Source organism: Acinonyx jubatus, chromosome D3 (genome assembly GCF_027475565.1).
Source record: "Acinonyx jubatus isolate Ajub_Pintada_27869175 chromosome D3, VMU_Ajub_asm_v1.0, whole genome shotgun sequence".
NCBI lineage: Eukaryota > Metazoa > Chordata > Mammalia > Carnivora > Felidae > Acinonyx > Acinonyx jubatus.
This window is the reverse complement of record NC_069392.1, coordinates 21,691,712-21,708,106: the sequence shown is the minus strand read 5'-3', so window position 1 is coordinate 21,708,106 and position 16,395 is coordinate 21,691,712. Positions and strand designations below refer to the sequence as shown.

Below are 16,395 nucleotides of genomic sequence, written 5' to 3'. Positions count from 1 at the left end.
CTAATGACTGGTGATGTTGAGCATCTTTTCATGTGTTTATTGTCCATTTGTATATCTTTGGAGAAATGTCTATTCAAGTCCTTTGCCCATTTTTGAATCAGGTGGGGTTTTTGTTGCTCAGTTTTAGGAGTTCTTTATATATTCTGGTTATTAACCCTATATCAGATAGAATTTGCAAATATTTTCTCCCATTCTGTGGATTGGCTTTTTACTCGGTTGATAGTATCCTTAGATGCACAGAAGTTTTTAAATTTGTTTATTTTTTCTTCTGCTTCCTGTGCCTTTGGTGTCATATCTAAGAAGTCATTGCCAAATCTAATGTTTTGAAGTTTTTGTCCTATATTTTCTTCTAAGAGTCCTACTGTTAGATCTTACATTTAGGTCTTTGATCCATTTGAGTTAATTTTTGTACATAGTGTTAGGTGCGGTTCAATTTCATTCTTTTGCATGTGGACATGCAGTTTTCCCAGCACTATTTGTTGAAAAGACTGTCCTTTCTCCACTGCATGGTCTTGGCACCCTTGACAAAAAGCCTTTGACTAAAAAAACAAAACAAAACAAAAAAACCTTTGACTATACATATAAGGGTTTATTTCTGAAGACCTATTGAATTTTTAGAGGTAAAAGAGACTGCCAGAATTAGTTAATCCAATGCCTTCTTACTACAGACAAGGAAACTGAAGCCCAACGTGCGAAACTGACTTGCCCTGGGTTTCCTAGTTAGTGTATGGCAGAGCTAGGAGTCTGTCCCTGGCCGGATTTCACATCTGATGCTTTTTTATAGCTGGTTGCCAGTTTGCTTTGTTCCTAGAGTACTGTCAGTTACTACTTTGATGGAAGCAGTGAATACAGTTTCCACTCTTCAGAAAATGAATTGTTGTTTGTCCAGCCCCTCACCACTCCTATGGAGCAGTCACTGGCAACAGCTGTGTTTTTGAGGTATTGCTATGGTGAGAATATCTGTTCCCCAGCCTGTCAGTAAGTTCCAATTTGCTCTGTTGTTTGGTTTACAGAGTTACTTGAAGAGTCCCGAATACAGCTATGCAATAACATACCACAGAATGCCTTATCAGTCTTGTCTTTATCACCCACTGGCAATGAACTTGTTCTGTGTTTCTCTGGCAACCTAGAGCCTCTTTCTCCCCTGCCTGCCATCCCAAGCTCAGCTTGGCAGGATGTGGCCTGGGAGTGAGGAAAGAAAATATGAATTAGATAAAATTCAAAACTAGATTTAAAATTATCCTTTTCTTGGTATTACCCATGCTGAGTTTGCTCATTCAAGAACTATTGAGGACCTCTCAATAGTGCTATGAACACTTTGCTAGGAAGCGACAGTCCCCCATAAAAACAGAAGGCAAGAACTCTTATTGACTTTCCAGAGAGGTAAGATGCCTGGGCATGGGACAGGTAGGTAGTCGTATAGATGGTTGGAATGATTAAGTGTCTGGTACTGCATGGTACTGGCAGGGAGTACTCTAAAAACTCAAGGAAGTGTAAGTGGAGGCCAAGATGAGGAGCCATGCCTCAGGATGGTAAGCACTGCCAGCACCAGTCCCAGCATTGGCCACAGCAGCACTTGGGAGCACTTCTGGAGAGCTTTGGAGCTCCAGTGGGTGGATAGGAACTTGGATGTCAGGTAAGGGATAGTGGAGCAGATTCTCAGAGTTGGCAAGGGATGGTCAGGGTCATGAGGCAAAGACCTGAGACATCATGGCCAGGGAGCAGAACTGTCACTAGGGCGGCCTGGGAAATGGAATACAAAAGGTATGTCTGCCTAGGATCCAGAGGGTTAGGCTTGGAAGTTGAACCTTGCATGGTTAGTAGTGGGATGGTAGCATTTTAGGCTTGTAACAGAGGTAGAGACAGGTACCTGTCCTAGGTATCTTAAGAAGAGTCATATGGCCAGAGAGGAGGTTAAGAGAGGGGACAGGGAAGAGGTGGCTATGGTGGACAAGGGAGAGAGGAAGAAGGCTAGGTCCAGGTCCCTAGTTGGGTGAGAAGGAAAGAGTGGGCTAAGAAAGCACTGGTGAAACCTGAGACAGGCTGGTTGTAAGGGAGGAGGAAGGGACAAGCCAAGGACATGCTCATGTTTTCAGGGCATAGCAGAGGGAGCAAAGTATAGCTGGGCTGGGAAGAATGGATTTGGTTGGGATTTACCAGCCACACTGGCAGTTGTCAGCAGGAGTGGCAGGCATAGTCTGCCCACAAAGAAGAGATTTTGTAGTGAGGTCAAAGAGCAGGGTTTGAGCCCTGAGGCAGAGGGAGGAATGGGGCCTTGGGCAGATGTGTCTTCCTGCCTTTGTGGTTAAGAATCATTGGAATGTATTCCAGTTTTTTGGCTTTTCCAGAACCTAGAGAATAACTGAATAACTGAACTGAAATTTAAAATCTTGATATGTGGCTTAGATTGTTTCTGTTGCTCCAAATCGTGAACGTTTCATGGTCTTCAGTGTATCTGTGAGCCTCTTGTGTCAGTAGAAATTGTAGGTTTTGTGCTAGTGGTGTGTGTGTCCGTGGAAATGGGCTTCACTGGGTCCCTCTCTGATCTCCTGGAACGTAAGGATGCAGACATGCTGGTGATTGCTGAATGTGCCATAAGTTAGACAATTAAAAGAGTTAAATTGAAGGAATCCTTTGTCACAAAATACTCAAGAAATTAAATTCCAAATGAGGAAATGCACAAAGAAAGACTTGAGATTTTCCTCCTATTAGTCAACATGCCCACTGGGCAAATGTTGGATGTTTGGGAGGTAGATGGGCACCCCATTCCCCCATCTGATGCCTGTGACCAGTGCAGCAGAAAGCCCACATAACCTGTGCCCTGGAACCTGACTTGTTTCTTGTCTTTGGATTTTGATGGTATGCTACAAAAAAAAAAAAAAAAAAAAGCCTCTTGGAAGTAATTTTCAAAGGAGGAAAAAAAAGATGTTAAAAGGTACAGGTAGTGGTTTTGTTTCTTTTTTAAGGCACCACATGTGGATTGTGATTCTTCCTTGATGTGGAAACTAAAGGAGTCCCTGCCCCTCTTTCCTCCACCTGACTCTCCCCAGCCCCTTGCCACATTTCCTGGATGGCAAATGTTCAGTCCTGTTCCTGCCGTGCTCTTCCTGAAGGTTTCAGCTCTGGGCTCTTTGTGTAGCAGCCTTGATCTGTGAATGTTTGAGCAGAGTGCCTCATGCCTACTTGGGTAGCATTTATTAACCTCGACTTGAACTCATTTCATTGGTCTTCCCCTTTAAACTGGGGACTCAACCAAATGGCAAAAATGAATATGTCTTTGGATTTGAATTAATGAGGCATAAAAGTTGTCGTTGCTTTAGAAAGAATTAGATAAGAGTTGCCAGTTTCACTGAGTGGAAAGAAGGGCCCCCTCACCTTGTACTCTATAAAGGCCTGAGAGGGGCCATGAAGTGGACAGGGCTGGGGGTGGCTGTCCATGCTGTGGATTCTTCTCTCTGCCTGGCCAGATAGACAAGCTGAGTTATCTCAGACTTGGAACCAAAGGTTGCTCCACCCCCACAAGCCAAGAGGAGAAGCTGAGGCTCACTGAGGGCAGAGGTAAGGGTGGCCCAGGTCATGTTTCTGATCTGTGGCAGAGGCTGTCAGAACTAGGGCCCCTGCTCTCAGTTGGGAACTTTCCTGGCAGGGGACAAGGAGGAGTAGGAGGGATCTGAACAGAAATGAAAAATGTGGAAGCGTTCTGCGTGATGTCACCAGGCTCCAGCAGTCCCATCTGTTGGTTGATTGACGCTCTGGCACCAAGGATGTGGAGGAGGGAATTGGATTCCAGATGGGGATGGAACCCCAACGGCTCACCCTCCCCTAGTTCCCAAGACACTCTAACTGGTTAACTCCTTACAACCCCGGGGCATATGACAGTGGAGAAATGAGGGCTTGAGCCAAGGGCCCCTCCCCCACTGGACTCAGGCGAAGGGCCAGCCCTCTTTGGCCTCGATTGAGCCGCGATAGCGCCCTTAGGGTCGGGTCGGGTTCCGGGCCATGCTCCCGCATTTTAAGAGGCTGAGCTGAGCTTTCCGCCGCCCGTTGGCGTCCAGACACTGAGAGCTCGCCTTTGTCTAGCCCGCTGAGCGGGAGGAGAGCGCTAGTCCCTGCCCCAGACCGGGCTGGAGGAGGCGCGTCCCGTCCTCCGCGGACTGTCTGGTGGCCTCGCGCGCCCTTCGCTCTTGGAGCGGGGCCCTGAGGGAGAGGCGGCCACCTCAGGCGGGTGGGAAGGAGGCTGGAGGAATGAAGACGCGGCTCGCCGCGCCCCTGCCGCGCTCAGGTTGACTGGCGGGCGTACGGAGCCGGGCTCAGGGCACCTCTTGGCTGGGCTGCACTCAGAGCGCTTGGGCTGGCCGCTATCCGCGGTGCTGAAGGGGCGGCCGCGGCGGGGAGGCGGGCCCGGGGCCGCCGGGTAGCACACACCCAATCCGGGGACCGCCGTCCTTCTCCCGGGCTTCGCGCGGCGGTGGCAGCCGGCACTGCACCGAGATGGACTGAGAGCTCGGCGGCGGGAAGGCGGCGGCGGCGGCGGCAGCTGCAAGAGCCCCCACAGCCTCGGGGCCAGACCCACTTCCACACCCGGGAGCCCCTTCCTGGGGTGAGTTGGGGCGAGCGGAGCAAGCATGGGGCAGGCGGGTCCTTGAGGCATGGGATCTCTTGGGCTTTTAAATTTTCCTTACCTATTGTAAATTTCTTCTAGCCCTCATCTTGAGCAGCCTACAGGACTGAGGGATCAGATCTCTGCCCTGGCACTTACTCAGTCCTGGGATAGAGGGCAGGCCCCTCTGCCCTCACAAGCCAGGGGACAAAGGGTTTAGCTAGAAGTCTAAGGGCAGTCACTAAGCATGTCCCCTTCACCACCCTGGGTGCAGCCCACTATATGATACTGAGAAGGGATGTTTGCCCAGGTTGGTGTCACAGGGATGATACTCTCCCCTTTCAGTGCAGGGGATTGGCCCCATGTAGACCAGCCACTGGAATATAGCCCAGACAGAGGCCAGCCATCTTTTAGCAGGGAAGGTAGGCTTGAGCCTTCCCCAGGGGCTTCAATCAAGAGGTAAAGCCCCTTCCCTGCCTTCCTCCAGTCTCCTTAGGCACCTGAGCTGCCATTACCAGAGCTTCAAGGGCAAGGGTCACTACAGTGCACCTGGCTGTTGTAAGTGAGCTGGACTCAGGCAGAAGAGCTTTGGAGTGGATACTGGGCAGGCACTTCCTGCTACTGTGTGTGTGTATGTGTTTGTGTGTGTGTGTGTGTGTGTGTGTGTGTGTGTGTGTGTGTGTTCCCAGCACGCAAAGGGGATTTTAAACTCCTGTGGTGCCTGTCACAGGAAAAGCCCTTCTCCAGCCAGCCTGTGCCTCTGAGTAAGCAGTTTGGGGTCAGGCTGGGCAACTACCCAGCCAGGAGCCTTGAGCTTCCTCGGCCCTTAAAGCTCCCCCCCTCCTGCCTTGAGCCATCCACTGAAGGGGGAGATGTGTTTAAACTTGATGGGTCACCTCTGCCTTCGATCCCACCAGCATTCGGTTCCCATCTCCATCACCTGGCAAGGTCAGACAGATAGACCTCTTGACTCCTAGAACCTGATGGGTGGGCTGTTGGGGGGCTCTACTGCCTCGACAAAGGACTTTTGGTGTGTTGGGGAGGTGAAGGGGTGGAAGGAAGGAGGGGTGGAGTTGGAGGGACTGTCCTCCAGGGCCCTGAAGAAGTCTAGATGCCAAGCCTTGTAAAGTGCTTATTGTAACCAGGTGGCTGTAAATGAAGCCTCTGAATCTCAACAGGCTCATGCTGGAGGGCTGGGGTCTGTGTTTTGTTTTGACTGTCTAGCCTAAGCTATGTGCATCAGAAATGACTCTGGTGGGCAACTTCCTTGGATCATCGGATGCCTGATGATGGTGCTGATGAAATGGAGGAGAGGTAGAGAAGATGTATGAGATGATGTGCTGGTTTTAGGGTCAGTGTGAGCTGCAATGGTGCTGCAGTGCTGATGGAAATGTATGCCAAGGACGTGGTAGCATTACTGGGTACCATTCGGTACCGGGTACCATTTATCCCTGGCCAGTGTTCTGAAGAGAGGAAAAGTCATACCGGAGAAAGTACAATAACTGCATATCTATCATGTACTTGATTTACATTATTCTTGACCACTTTTTTCCCACCCAAAAGCATTTTTGTTTACAGTAGTTAAGTTTTTACTTACCATGTCAACACTTTGTATTTTGGCCAGATGAGTAAACCTCTTTAGAGAATAGTTGTCAGGAAGGATGACTGACTCATAACTGTACTTTGAGATCCTTGCTGACTTCGTTCATAAAAATATGAAGTCCAAAATGCATAATGGCAGGCTGGCCAAGCAGCAAACCATTGCTTTTGCTTTGGGAAAACAATATATTTGAGCTTTGCATGTTGTTTATTTTGAAAATACATTTATAGGCCCAAAGTTTTCTGTAACTAGATCAAGTTGGGGTGTGTGTGCATATATATACATGCATATATTTAGCATGCTCTCTGCCTGTAATGCCATCAGGCTACCTATTTTTATTCACAATCTGAGCAACTTAAAACCTCCTCAATAATTAAGGTGGGCTCAAGTTCTCCTCTGTAACTGAGGAAGATAACATTTGACGGTTGTCTAGATGCTACACAGTCCTAGATCCAGCTCACAGTCTCTGTTCAGAAGTCCTGCACTTGCTTTTATCATATGCAAGCCAGCATCTATGTAAAATTATAAAATGTGCATGGAAAACATGAACAGAACTTTTCTGACTGGATTTCTCAAGGCCAAGGCAGGAAATAAAGATATATACAGCAACAGAACATGATATAGTAATGAATATATGGCAATTGAACAAGTTTCATTTTGGTGAATACAGTTCATCTTGTTGTTTGAGATGGTGGTCACAGCTGTGTTGTGTAAAGGAAGTGAAAAAAGGCCTCGCTTTGTAGATTGAGCAACCTCAAAATTCCCATTTTACCTCTTACTAACTACATCCTGTGATTGAGCCTCTCTGAGCCTCGGTTTTATCATATGAAAAATAGAGAAAGTAACAGCTGCCTACTATGTAAACAGCACAGGATTGTAGGGGCTCAATGTTATCCTTGAAATCTCTTGCCATGGCCTACCATCACCACTTATTAGAAGAATCTGAGCATATTGAGACAAAAATCCCCACACATTGATGTTTATACTGAAACTGTGAGGGTCATGAAAGGACTCAGTAGTTTGCTTTGGGGTAGCCTGGTCCTGCTAGAGGTAGTGTTCCCAAGGTAGGGACTGTACTTGGGTCTGCTGTCATCCAGGGACCTTGGCTGACCAGCAGTGGAGCTTGGGCAAAAGGAGACAAGGGGAGTGTTCACTCCAGGAAGAAGGAGCCTAAATGTCAAAGGCCATGCGGGGTCTCTGTTCAGAGAAACCCCTTCCAGGAAAGGACTTGTGGCAGGGGATGCTTTCTTGTGGGGAGAGGCTGCTGCTGTTCCTCCAATAATGCATGTCTTCTCGTCCTGCTTATGTCCCCCAGACCCTGTGGTACTAGCAGCTAACACTGGCCAGGCTTTTCTGTAGTAACTCAATCCTCATAACAACCCTGTGAAATAAAACCATTACCATCCCTATCATGTGAATGAGGAGACATTCTCAGATGTTACATCATAGGTGCCCAAGGTCTGACCGTGGCACCCACTTCTCCAGCATGAGGAGAGGGCCTCACAGATGAGCTGGTGGCACAGAAAAGGGGAGCAACACACCCAGAGTCGCCTTGATCTCCAGGCTCACAGTGCATCCTTCTCACACTGAGGTGATAGCACCCATCGCTGGGTGGCCAGAGGAAGAAGAAAAAGCAGGGGTTAGGATCAGCTGTACAGAATCACAACTTGGAGGAGTTAGTGTCTGAGACCTTCCCTTTCAGGTTTGCCAGATCTTCTCATCCCCACCTGGGATGAGGCTTGTGATCAGGCAACAGGGGTGGTAGCCACAGCCGTAAGCAGATCTGGAAGGTAGAAGAGCCCTTGGAAATCAATGAGGCTATCCTCTGGTGATATGAAGTGCCTGAGGCCCAGAGAGGGAATGAATCATCCATGAAGGTGGGGGGAGTGGAGAGAAGGGTCTTTATTCTATCTCCCAAGGCAAGAGCCTCTCCTAATGCCGTGCCTCAGCAATGCCTCTCTGGTAAGTCTGGGGTGTTGCTAGTAGCTCTCTCAGAAAGGGCCTCCGAAGTCCCAGGACCTCTACCGATCCCAGAGATGCCCCCATGGTGGACAGCTCCCTCTGCCCCTGGATCCCCTGCCTGGGAACCAGCTCCATCTGGCCTCTGCTGGCACATGGTAGCCCTTTGCAGACTGCATTGATTTCCATTGCCCAAGGTGATGAGGTAATTTAAAGGTTATTCAGTTGAATTTCTAGTTCCCTTGGCTTGAGACCTTTCTTCCAAAATGCCTGCTGCTAACAGCCAGGGTACCAGGCATTGATATAAAAAGACGTGTTTGTTTCCCATAAACTTGAGTTATTTACAAAGTGTGTGGACTCTTACAGCTGTTTTGCACACATGCCCTGCTTCAGTGATTACTTAATGAGTGTACCCATGAGCTTGCTTTTTAAATTGAATGGTATTTCATGAGGCTAAACTGAATTGCCACTTCTGCAGGCACAGTGCTCTCCCTGGGCTGCTGTTTTCAGTCACTGGCCACTGAACCCCTTCAAGCTTCAGCCTCTTCCTCTCCTTGCTGCCTGAGGTCACGCCCTGTCCATTCTCCCATCACATTTTCTCTGGATTCTCTCCTTGCCCCGCTGCCACTGCCCTGGTTTAGTTCCTCATTATTGGTAACTCCCTGCATAGGGAAGGCTCCTTTTAGACTTGCCCCTCTATGCCTCAGGAAGATTAATCTTTCAGGAACACTTGTTCTGCTCTTGTCACTGCTTTCCTGATGGCTGCCTACTGCTTCCACAGTACCAGGGCAGATGCTTCAGCCCAGCCTGAAAGCCTTTCTGCAGACTGGCCCAGCTCCCTGCACCACAAAGCACAGAGCCGAGGCCTCTCATGCAGCCCAGCTCTCCCTCCTCTCCCATGCAGTTTTCCTCCTTCCACCTGGACATGCTTCTTCCCTCCCATCTCCTCCAGGTCCAACTTCAAGATGCCTTCTTCATCTCACTGTTCCTCCCCTGTCTAGACCTAGAGCACACTGGCTCAGCCATCCATTAACAGTTCTTGGCAATAGTGATACCAAAGTAAGGGCTATGGGTTGTAGTGTGCCCCCCACCCCAAAGATATATTGAAGACCTACCCCTTCAGTACCTGTGAATGTGACAAGAAATAGGGTCTTCACAGATGTAATCAAGTTAAGATGAGGTCACGAGCATGGTCCTGAATCCAATATGACTGATGTCCTTCTAAAAAGAGGGAAATTTGGACTCAGACACATACACAGAGGGGAAGGCCATGTGAAGATGGAAGCAGAGATTGGATTTATGCCTCCACAGGCCAAAGAACACCCCGGGCCACCAGAAACTAAAAGAGGCAAGGAGAGATCCTTCCCTACAACCTTCAGAGGGAGCATGACCCTACCAACACCTTGATGGTGGACTTCTAGCCTTCAGAATTGTGAGAGAATAAATTTCTGTTGTTTGAAGCCACCTAGTGTGTGGTGGCCCTAGGAAGCTAATACAGAGAGTATGCCCCCTTCCCAGACCTCAAGGCACTGACTATTTATTTGCAGGGGGACAGACAAGATCCTTATGAGTCAGTGTGATGAGTACAGCTTGTGATGGGCAAAGGTGTGAGGAGAACCCTGAGGAAGGACCCTCTCCAGATAGCTTTCCATCCCTCTCTGGGGTGGCAGCTGTCAAGTAAGGCTCCTTAGGGAGGGGCCCACACTCAGTATCCAGAGATGATAGGAGCCAGCCAAGGGAGGGAAAGGCAGGGCATCTCAGCCAGGTGAGTAAAGGCAAGGGAGGGAGGAGCAGGGGTGAAGCTAAGGAGTAAGGAGTGCTGAGGCCCACAAGGCTTACCTCCTGGTTGGCTGTGGTTTGCCAAGGAGTTTGAACTTGAACTTGCTTCTGTGGGTATCGAGGACCCATGGAAGGGAAGTGACAGAGTGGATGGTGTATTTTCAGTAAATTGTCTCCATGGCAACTTGAAGGATGGATCAGAAGGGGTAAATGTAGAATCTGAGACCTTGAAAGTGAGCTGGGGGGTGGCTTACTCACCCGAGGGGGAGAAGAGAGTATGAATTTGGAAGCTATTTTGAAGTTAACATCCTCAGGACTTGGGGATGCATTGCATGTAGGGGCCCAAGGTGAGGGAGAGAACATAGGAGCTGACCCTCAAGTCTCCAGCCTGGTACCTGGGGGCAGAAAGAATTGTCTGGAGAGGGAAAGGTTGTCCTGAGGGAGCAGAGGCAAGATACTGGGCTCAGTGGGGACAGGTTGAGTGTGGGTGTCATCCAGGTAGCCATGGATATCTGGGGCTTGAAGGGGAGGACCATAGCAATGGTACAGATGGGGAAACATGAACAGGGAGACAGGACAATGAGTCGTGGGCATGGACATCATCATTTGGGCCCCACCCAGCATGAAGTGGGAAGAACATGGGAGTGAGGACTGAATCTTGCCTGGGAGCAGGGAGAGAGGAGGGTGGAGGACAATGGGTGTGTGGCCACAGGAGCAGGAAGCAGGGTGTTTCAAAAAGGGGCCACTGGTGTGACTCATGCCTGCCACAGTAAGGGCACTAGAGAGGGCATCACATGGGGCTGCTGCATTCAGGGGTGACTCTTTTGAGCAGCAGCTTATCTGTCACTTCTTCCCTGTATCTGCAGTCTCTACTTGCCTACAACGTCCTCTCTCCTTTTCTGACATTTTTCCTAACACCTCTCTGGACCATGCAACCCAGAGCAGCCCTGGTGAAGTGAGCACAGGTGGATGCCTGGACATCAACATGGCGGCCCCTCCTGAGCCTCATCCCTGAGCCATAGCCACTACTCTCAAGGTCACTGGTGTCTGTAGCCAAGAGCACCTACCAACAGCCTGGTGGCTGAGGGTGGGGTGAGGCCTGCAACCTGGCCAAATGACAGGTGCCTGAGCCTTTTGCCTCCCACACTTGGTTGCATCTGTGTCCGTTCTTTGCAGGGCCCGTCACCATGGGCGGCTCTGTTCCTCCGCCTCATAGGGATTGTGCCACGGGTGCGTCAAATGATCCAGCCCCTCTCTGATTGCTGCCTTCCAGGTTGGTCTGTGTGCACTGATGTGGTGGCTTCTCTGATGTGATTTCTGGACCCTCCTGCTCCCAAAACTCACTCATTATGAACCTCCCTTCATGCCTGACCTTCCACCATTAGAGAGTCTTTTGTAGGGTCTCAGAATTCAACACAAGCAGGAGTTGATTCTTGCCAATTTTAATTTGTTGAGTGATAACATTCATTAGGAAATACAAAATTGTAAAATATTTAAATGACTCTAGAATAAATAACATACAACGTAGTCATCTTTCAGTACCTCCTTCCCGAGGAATATACACACGCATTGGTTACCAGTGATACTTTTCCAGATTTTTCCCATGCTTTTACAAAGCCATGTAAGCACACACACACCCACACACACATAGTTACATATATATAAATGAGATCGTATTGTGCATATTGATAAGCAGCTTGCTTTTTCCCTTACTGATATATTTTGGAGATCCTTATGTGTCAGTACATATAGACCGATCTCATTTTTAAAATAACTGCATGGAATTCTAAAGTGTGTCATAATGTATTTAATCATCTCCCTCTTTAAAAAAAATTTTTTTTAAACATTTATTTATTATTGAGAGACAGAGAGCATGAGCATGGAAGGGAGAGACAGAGAGAGGAGGAGACACCGAATCTGAAGCAGGCTCCAGGCTCTGGGCTGTCAGCACAGAGCCCGACGTGGGGCTCGAACTCATAATCCGTGAGATCATGACCTGAGCCGAAGTCAGACGCTCAACTGACTGAGCCACCCAGGCGCCCCTAATTGTCTCCCTCTTGATGGGCAGTAGGTTCTTTACATTTTATTAGTTTCACTGTAATGCTGTAGTAGACCTTCTTGTGCATGCAAATTTGTGCATGTGTGTAAGTTTTTCCAAAGCATAGATTGCTAGCAGTAGGATTGCCAGTTTATATCCAGAGGATACCCATGATGGATAACAACAGACACTATCAAATTGTCAGCCAAAAAGAGGGCATAAATTTATATGTCCCAACAGTGTGGGTTGTCATTGCATTTCTCTTATTACTGATAGAGATTGAGTCTACTCTTATCTGTTTATTGACCAATTGTGCACATTTTGTGACTTGTATATTTATATTTATTGCCATTTTGCTGTTTAGATATTTGTGGTTTTATGCTGATCTGTAGGAGCTCATTCTGAGTTATGGTTCTTTCTCCTTTGTCAATTATGTATTTTGCAAGTATTTTCTGTGTTGCTTATCTTTTAACTTGATTTATGGTGGCTTTGGTGCTATGGAATTTCTAAGCTTTCGTGTTGTAAGATCAATCAGTCAGAGCCTTATTTTTTAGTAGTGTGGAAAAGTGGAGCTTGGAGGTTTAAGATGTTGCATTAGTGACCCTTCTCTGGTCTGTTTTTGCTCTTTGGCTTTGAATAAAACCCCTTAACTTTATTAAACTTTCATTTTGCCAGCTATGTACAGTGTTGTCTCTCCTGCCCAACCTCATCCCAGTTGCCATGAGGATCACAGAAGCTGTCTTGCAGAACTCCATAGCCATTCTAAACCTCACAGTTAAACTAACTCACCGATAGACATTGAGGCCCAGTCTTCCAGCACAGGCCTTGTCTGAGGCAGTGGTTTTCAGGGTGCCAAGACCTGCCTCAGACCTGGTTCACTTTTCCCATATGTCTTTTGAGTTCCTGCCCCGTGCTGGTGATGTCATCCTTGTGGCTCTGCAAAGGGAGGTGTACACCTTTGTTCCGGTTGCCATGAAATACCACATACTGGCTGGCTTAAGCAACAAAAATGTATTTCCTCACAGCTCTGGAGGCTAGAAGTCTGAGATCAAGGTGTCAGCAGGTTTGGTTTCTTCTGAGGCCTCTCTCCTTGGTTTATATGTTGTTGCTTTCTAGTTGTCTCCTCACATGGTCATCCCTCAGTCTGCACGTGTCTGTGTGTGTCCTGATCTCCTCTTCTTTTTTTTTCTTTTTAATTTTTTTCTTTCTTTTTTTTTTAAGTTTATTTATTTATTTTTGAGAGAAAGAGAGTAAGTGAGGGAGGGGCGGGGAGGTTGGAGAGAGAGAATCTCGAGGAGGCTCTGTGCTGTCAGTGCAGAGCCCAACTCGGGGCTCAATCTCACAAACTGAAAGATCAAGACTTGAGCCAAGATCAAGAGTCAGATGCTTAGGACACCTGGGTGGTTCAGTTGGTTGCGCATCCATCTTTGGATCAGGTCATGATCTCGCGCTCCATGAGCTCAAGCCCACGTTGGGCTCTGTGCTGACAACTTAGAGCCTGGAGCCTGCTTCGGATTCTGTGTCTCCTTCTCTCTCTGCCCCTCCTCCGCTTGCTTGCTCATGCACTCTCTCTCCCTCTGTCTCTCTCAAACATAAATAAACATCAAAAAAAAAAAAAAAGAATCAGATGCTTAACCGACTGAGCCCCCCAGGTGCCCTTTGATCTCTTCATATAAAAACACCAGTCATATGGAATAGGGGCCCACCTATATGACCTCATTTTACCTTAGTCACCTCTCTAAAGGCTCTTTCTCCAAATACAGTCACATTCTGAGGTACTGTGGGTTTGAACTTCCACATATGAATTTGGGTTGGGTGGACACAATTCAGCCGATAATAGGGAGCGAGCACTGTATCTGGATGAGAATCAGGAAAGTGAGGCTCAGAGAGGCTCCTGCACTTGGTTCATGTCACCTGGTGAACAGGTTGCAGCTCTGTGCTCAGACCCATGCATCTGAACCCTAAGTGCAGGCCTCCCCGGGGCAGCCTGAGTGATGCTGGGACTCCTTTGGTTCCACTGCCATGACTTCCTGTTCATTGGTCCCACCCATCCTGTTCCCCTGCCATCCTGTTGCCTCATACTCCATGCTCCCTAAGCAGGGCAGGACACCTATTCCCGGCTGGCTGACTCTTCTGTACCTCCTTTGGCCCCTTGGAAAAGGGTTTCAAATAATTCATTTGACTGAATGTAGCTTGCTCAATTGTTGTTGTTGTTGTGGAAAAAGATTCCACAGTAAGATAAAGAGCATTTGGAATATGAGTAACTCCCCAGTAATCTCACACCCTCACAAAACTGTTTTTGACTTTTGCACATTACCTTCTCTTCCCCACTCTGCACATACCCTTGTATTTCACATCGTTGGCATCATATTAAATATGGCCCTTATGCTCTGCCTTTTTCACCCCACATTATAGCTTACAGTCTCTCTATCTTTATAATGATCATTTTAATGGCTGTGTAATATTCCACTAAGTTGATGTACTCTTATGTTTTGAATTACCGTCTGATTTTTGTGCATTTGAGTTTCCCCATTTATGCTATTATAGATAATGATGCAATGAATGTCTTTGTACTGAATGCTCTTTGCTTCTCTTGAATTATTTCCTGAGGGAAAATTCCCAGGAGACAGATTACTGAGTTGAGAAAGGCAACATCATCACAGCACCTTGATGAGCTGTAATATCTCTTTCTGGAATGAGCATACTGTTGTTCCATGCCACCAGCAATGAATGAGCATGCCAGCTTCACTGCCATCTCATTTGCATTTGGTGTTAATAATTCAATACATTTTGGGCCATTTTAATATACTTTAAAAGCTACCTACCTCAAAGCTGCTTTAATTTGTACTTTTTTTTTTCCATGAAGGAGGAACATTCTGCAATAGATTTGTATTTTCAATCATTTTTGTTGTTGCTTTTTTTTTAAATAAGTTTTTTGAAAAAGAAATAATTGAAGACTAGACAAATGGATACTAATCACCTGGGAATCCCAGCCCTTTGGATGTCTTGAGGGATTTGTTGGTCAAAGTGTTACTTAGACCTCAACAAGCAAAAGGCCTTTTGGTCAATAAGTGGTATAAGCAATCGAATGGGCCAGCTGGGGGCCAGCCACTTCTGTGAACAAAAAGTGCTGAAAAGAGGCCAAGCATCCTCAGAACTGCCTGGTGGGACCTGACCCTCGTTCTCCACAGGGTCCTCTAGGCGACCTGGTCTTCAGGCAGGCCACTTCTTCCAAACACATGTGCAGGGATACAGTAGCCCCTGGCTCACTCCAGAGCAAAGCCCACCAGACTCAGCTCCCAGAGAAGTGGTCTCTGGGGCTGTTACTAGCAGCAGAAGGGACATGCAGGCAGAGTCAGGCCTAAGGCACTGTCCCTAGTGAACTCTATCTTGTGTTTGCCGTTTTTTAAGCTAGTTTGACCAAGTGCACTCTCCCCTATTCCATCTTTCTGATCTAAAATAATCAACAACAAATTGACGTTTTCCCCCCTCGGAAGTTTATTTTAATTGCCTAGCAACACATTATCATAAATTGCTCTGAAATTAATTATTTGGCTTTGGTGCAGAATCATTTATTAATGAGGATAGCAGTCAGCATCTATGAGCAGCTATTCTTAGAACACTGCTGTTTTAAAGGACTTCATTCTTAAGATACCTCCACAAGGAACATGTATGCTAGGCAGGCCCTTGGAGAGGTTGATTCTCCAGACAACACAGAGGTCAATGCCTCTCTCCTGAGGGCCTGAGCCCTTCATTAGTGATGAGTTTGAGGCCCAGAGTGGGAACCAAAGGTCCCTAAGTCCCACAGCTGTGGAGGGCTGTGACCATCTCAGGCCAGGAAGCCACCATTGGATCCTGCCCTTGGTGACCTCCTCAGCCTGTGCTCACCTTTGCATGGTCTAGTCAAGGTCCAGTCAAGGGCAGAGGTGCAGAGGGGAAGGGGCTGCCTGATGGTGTGCACCAGAAATGCCATCTATGAGGGGCCACCTGCTGGGAGGGGAAGGACGGTGACAGAAAGCTTGGGAAGGCAAGAAGGTAGTGTGTGAGTGTGTAGGCTGGGCCAAATAGGGCTCCTGATAAAGTTGCTTTCATTGATTGATTTATCAATGAATTGATTTATTTGTTTATTCCTGTGTTCATTCATTCAGTGTGTGCCTACCATGTGCTGGGCCATGCTAGAGGCTGGGAGCAGTAAGAAAAGACCACAGTCTCTGCCCTTAAGGAGTTTGCAGTCTGGTGTGGGAGATACACAAGTAAGTAGGAACCCCCACAGTAGGGCGAGTTAGGTCCTGGGAAAGAAAGAACCTTGGGGCATTCTGGGAGCCCAGGATGGGGGAGATTCGCCTATGATCCTACTATATTAACATTCTGTGTATGGATAGTTTTCACACAATTATAAATATATTGCATGATTTGCCT

General features: G+C 47.6%; 1 protein-coding gene across 6 annotated transcripts in view; it reads left to right on the top strand.

The window, feature by feature from the left end:
• Nucleotides 1–16,395, top strand: part of OSBP2 (oxysterol binding protein 2) — a 191,020-nt gene that overhangs the window by 99,344 nt on the left and 75,281 nt on the right. The window contains exon 2 of one of the 6 annotated variants that reach the window (XM_053206349.1): nucleotides 16,125–16,229. The exons of 3 other annotated variants lie outside the window; for them this stretch is intronic. Coding sequence is in view for 1 of the 3 variants with exons in the window: in XM_053206346.1 (XP_053062321.1) it covers nucleotides 11,178–11,211 (34 nt within the window). In the remaining 2 variants the exon portion in view is untranslated. Of the gene's footprint in view, nucleotides 1–3,860; nucleotides 4,601–11,162; nucleotides 11,212–16,124; nucleotides 16,230–16,395 lie in introns of those variants that run through there. 2 more of the 6 variants (XM_053206348.1, XM_053206346.1) reach the window with 2 other exon arrangements.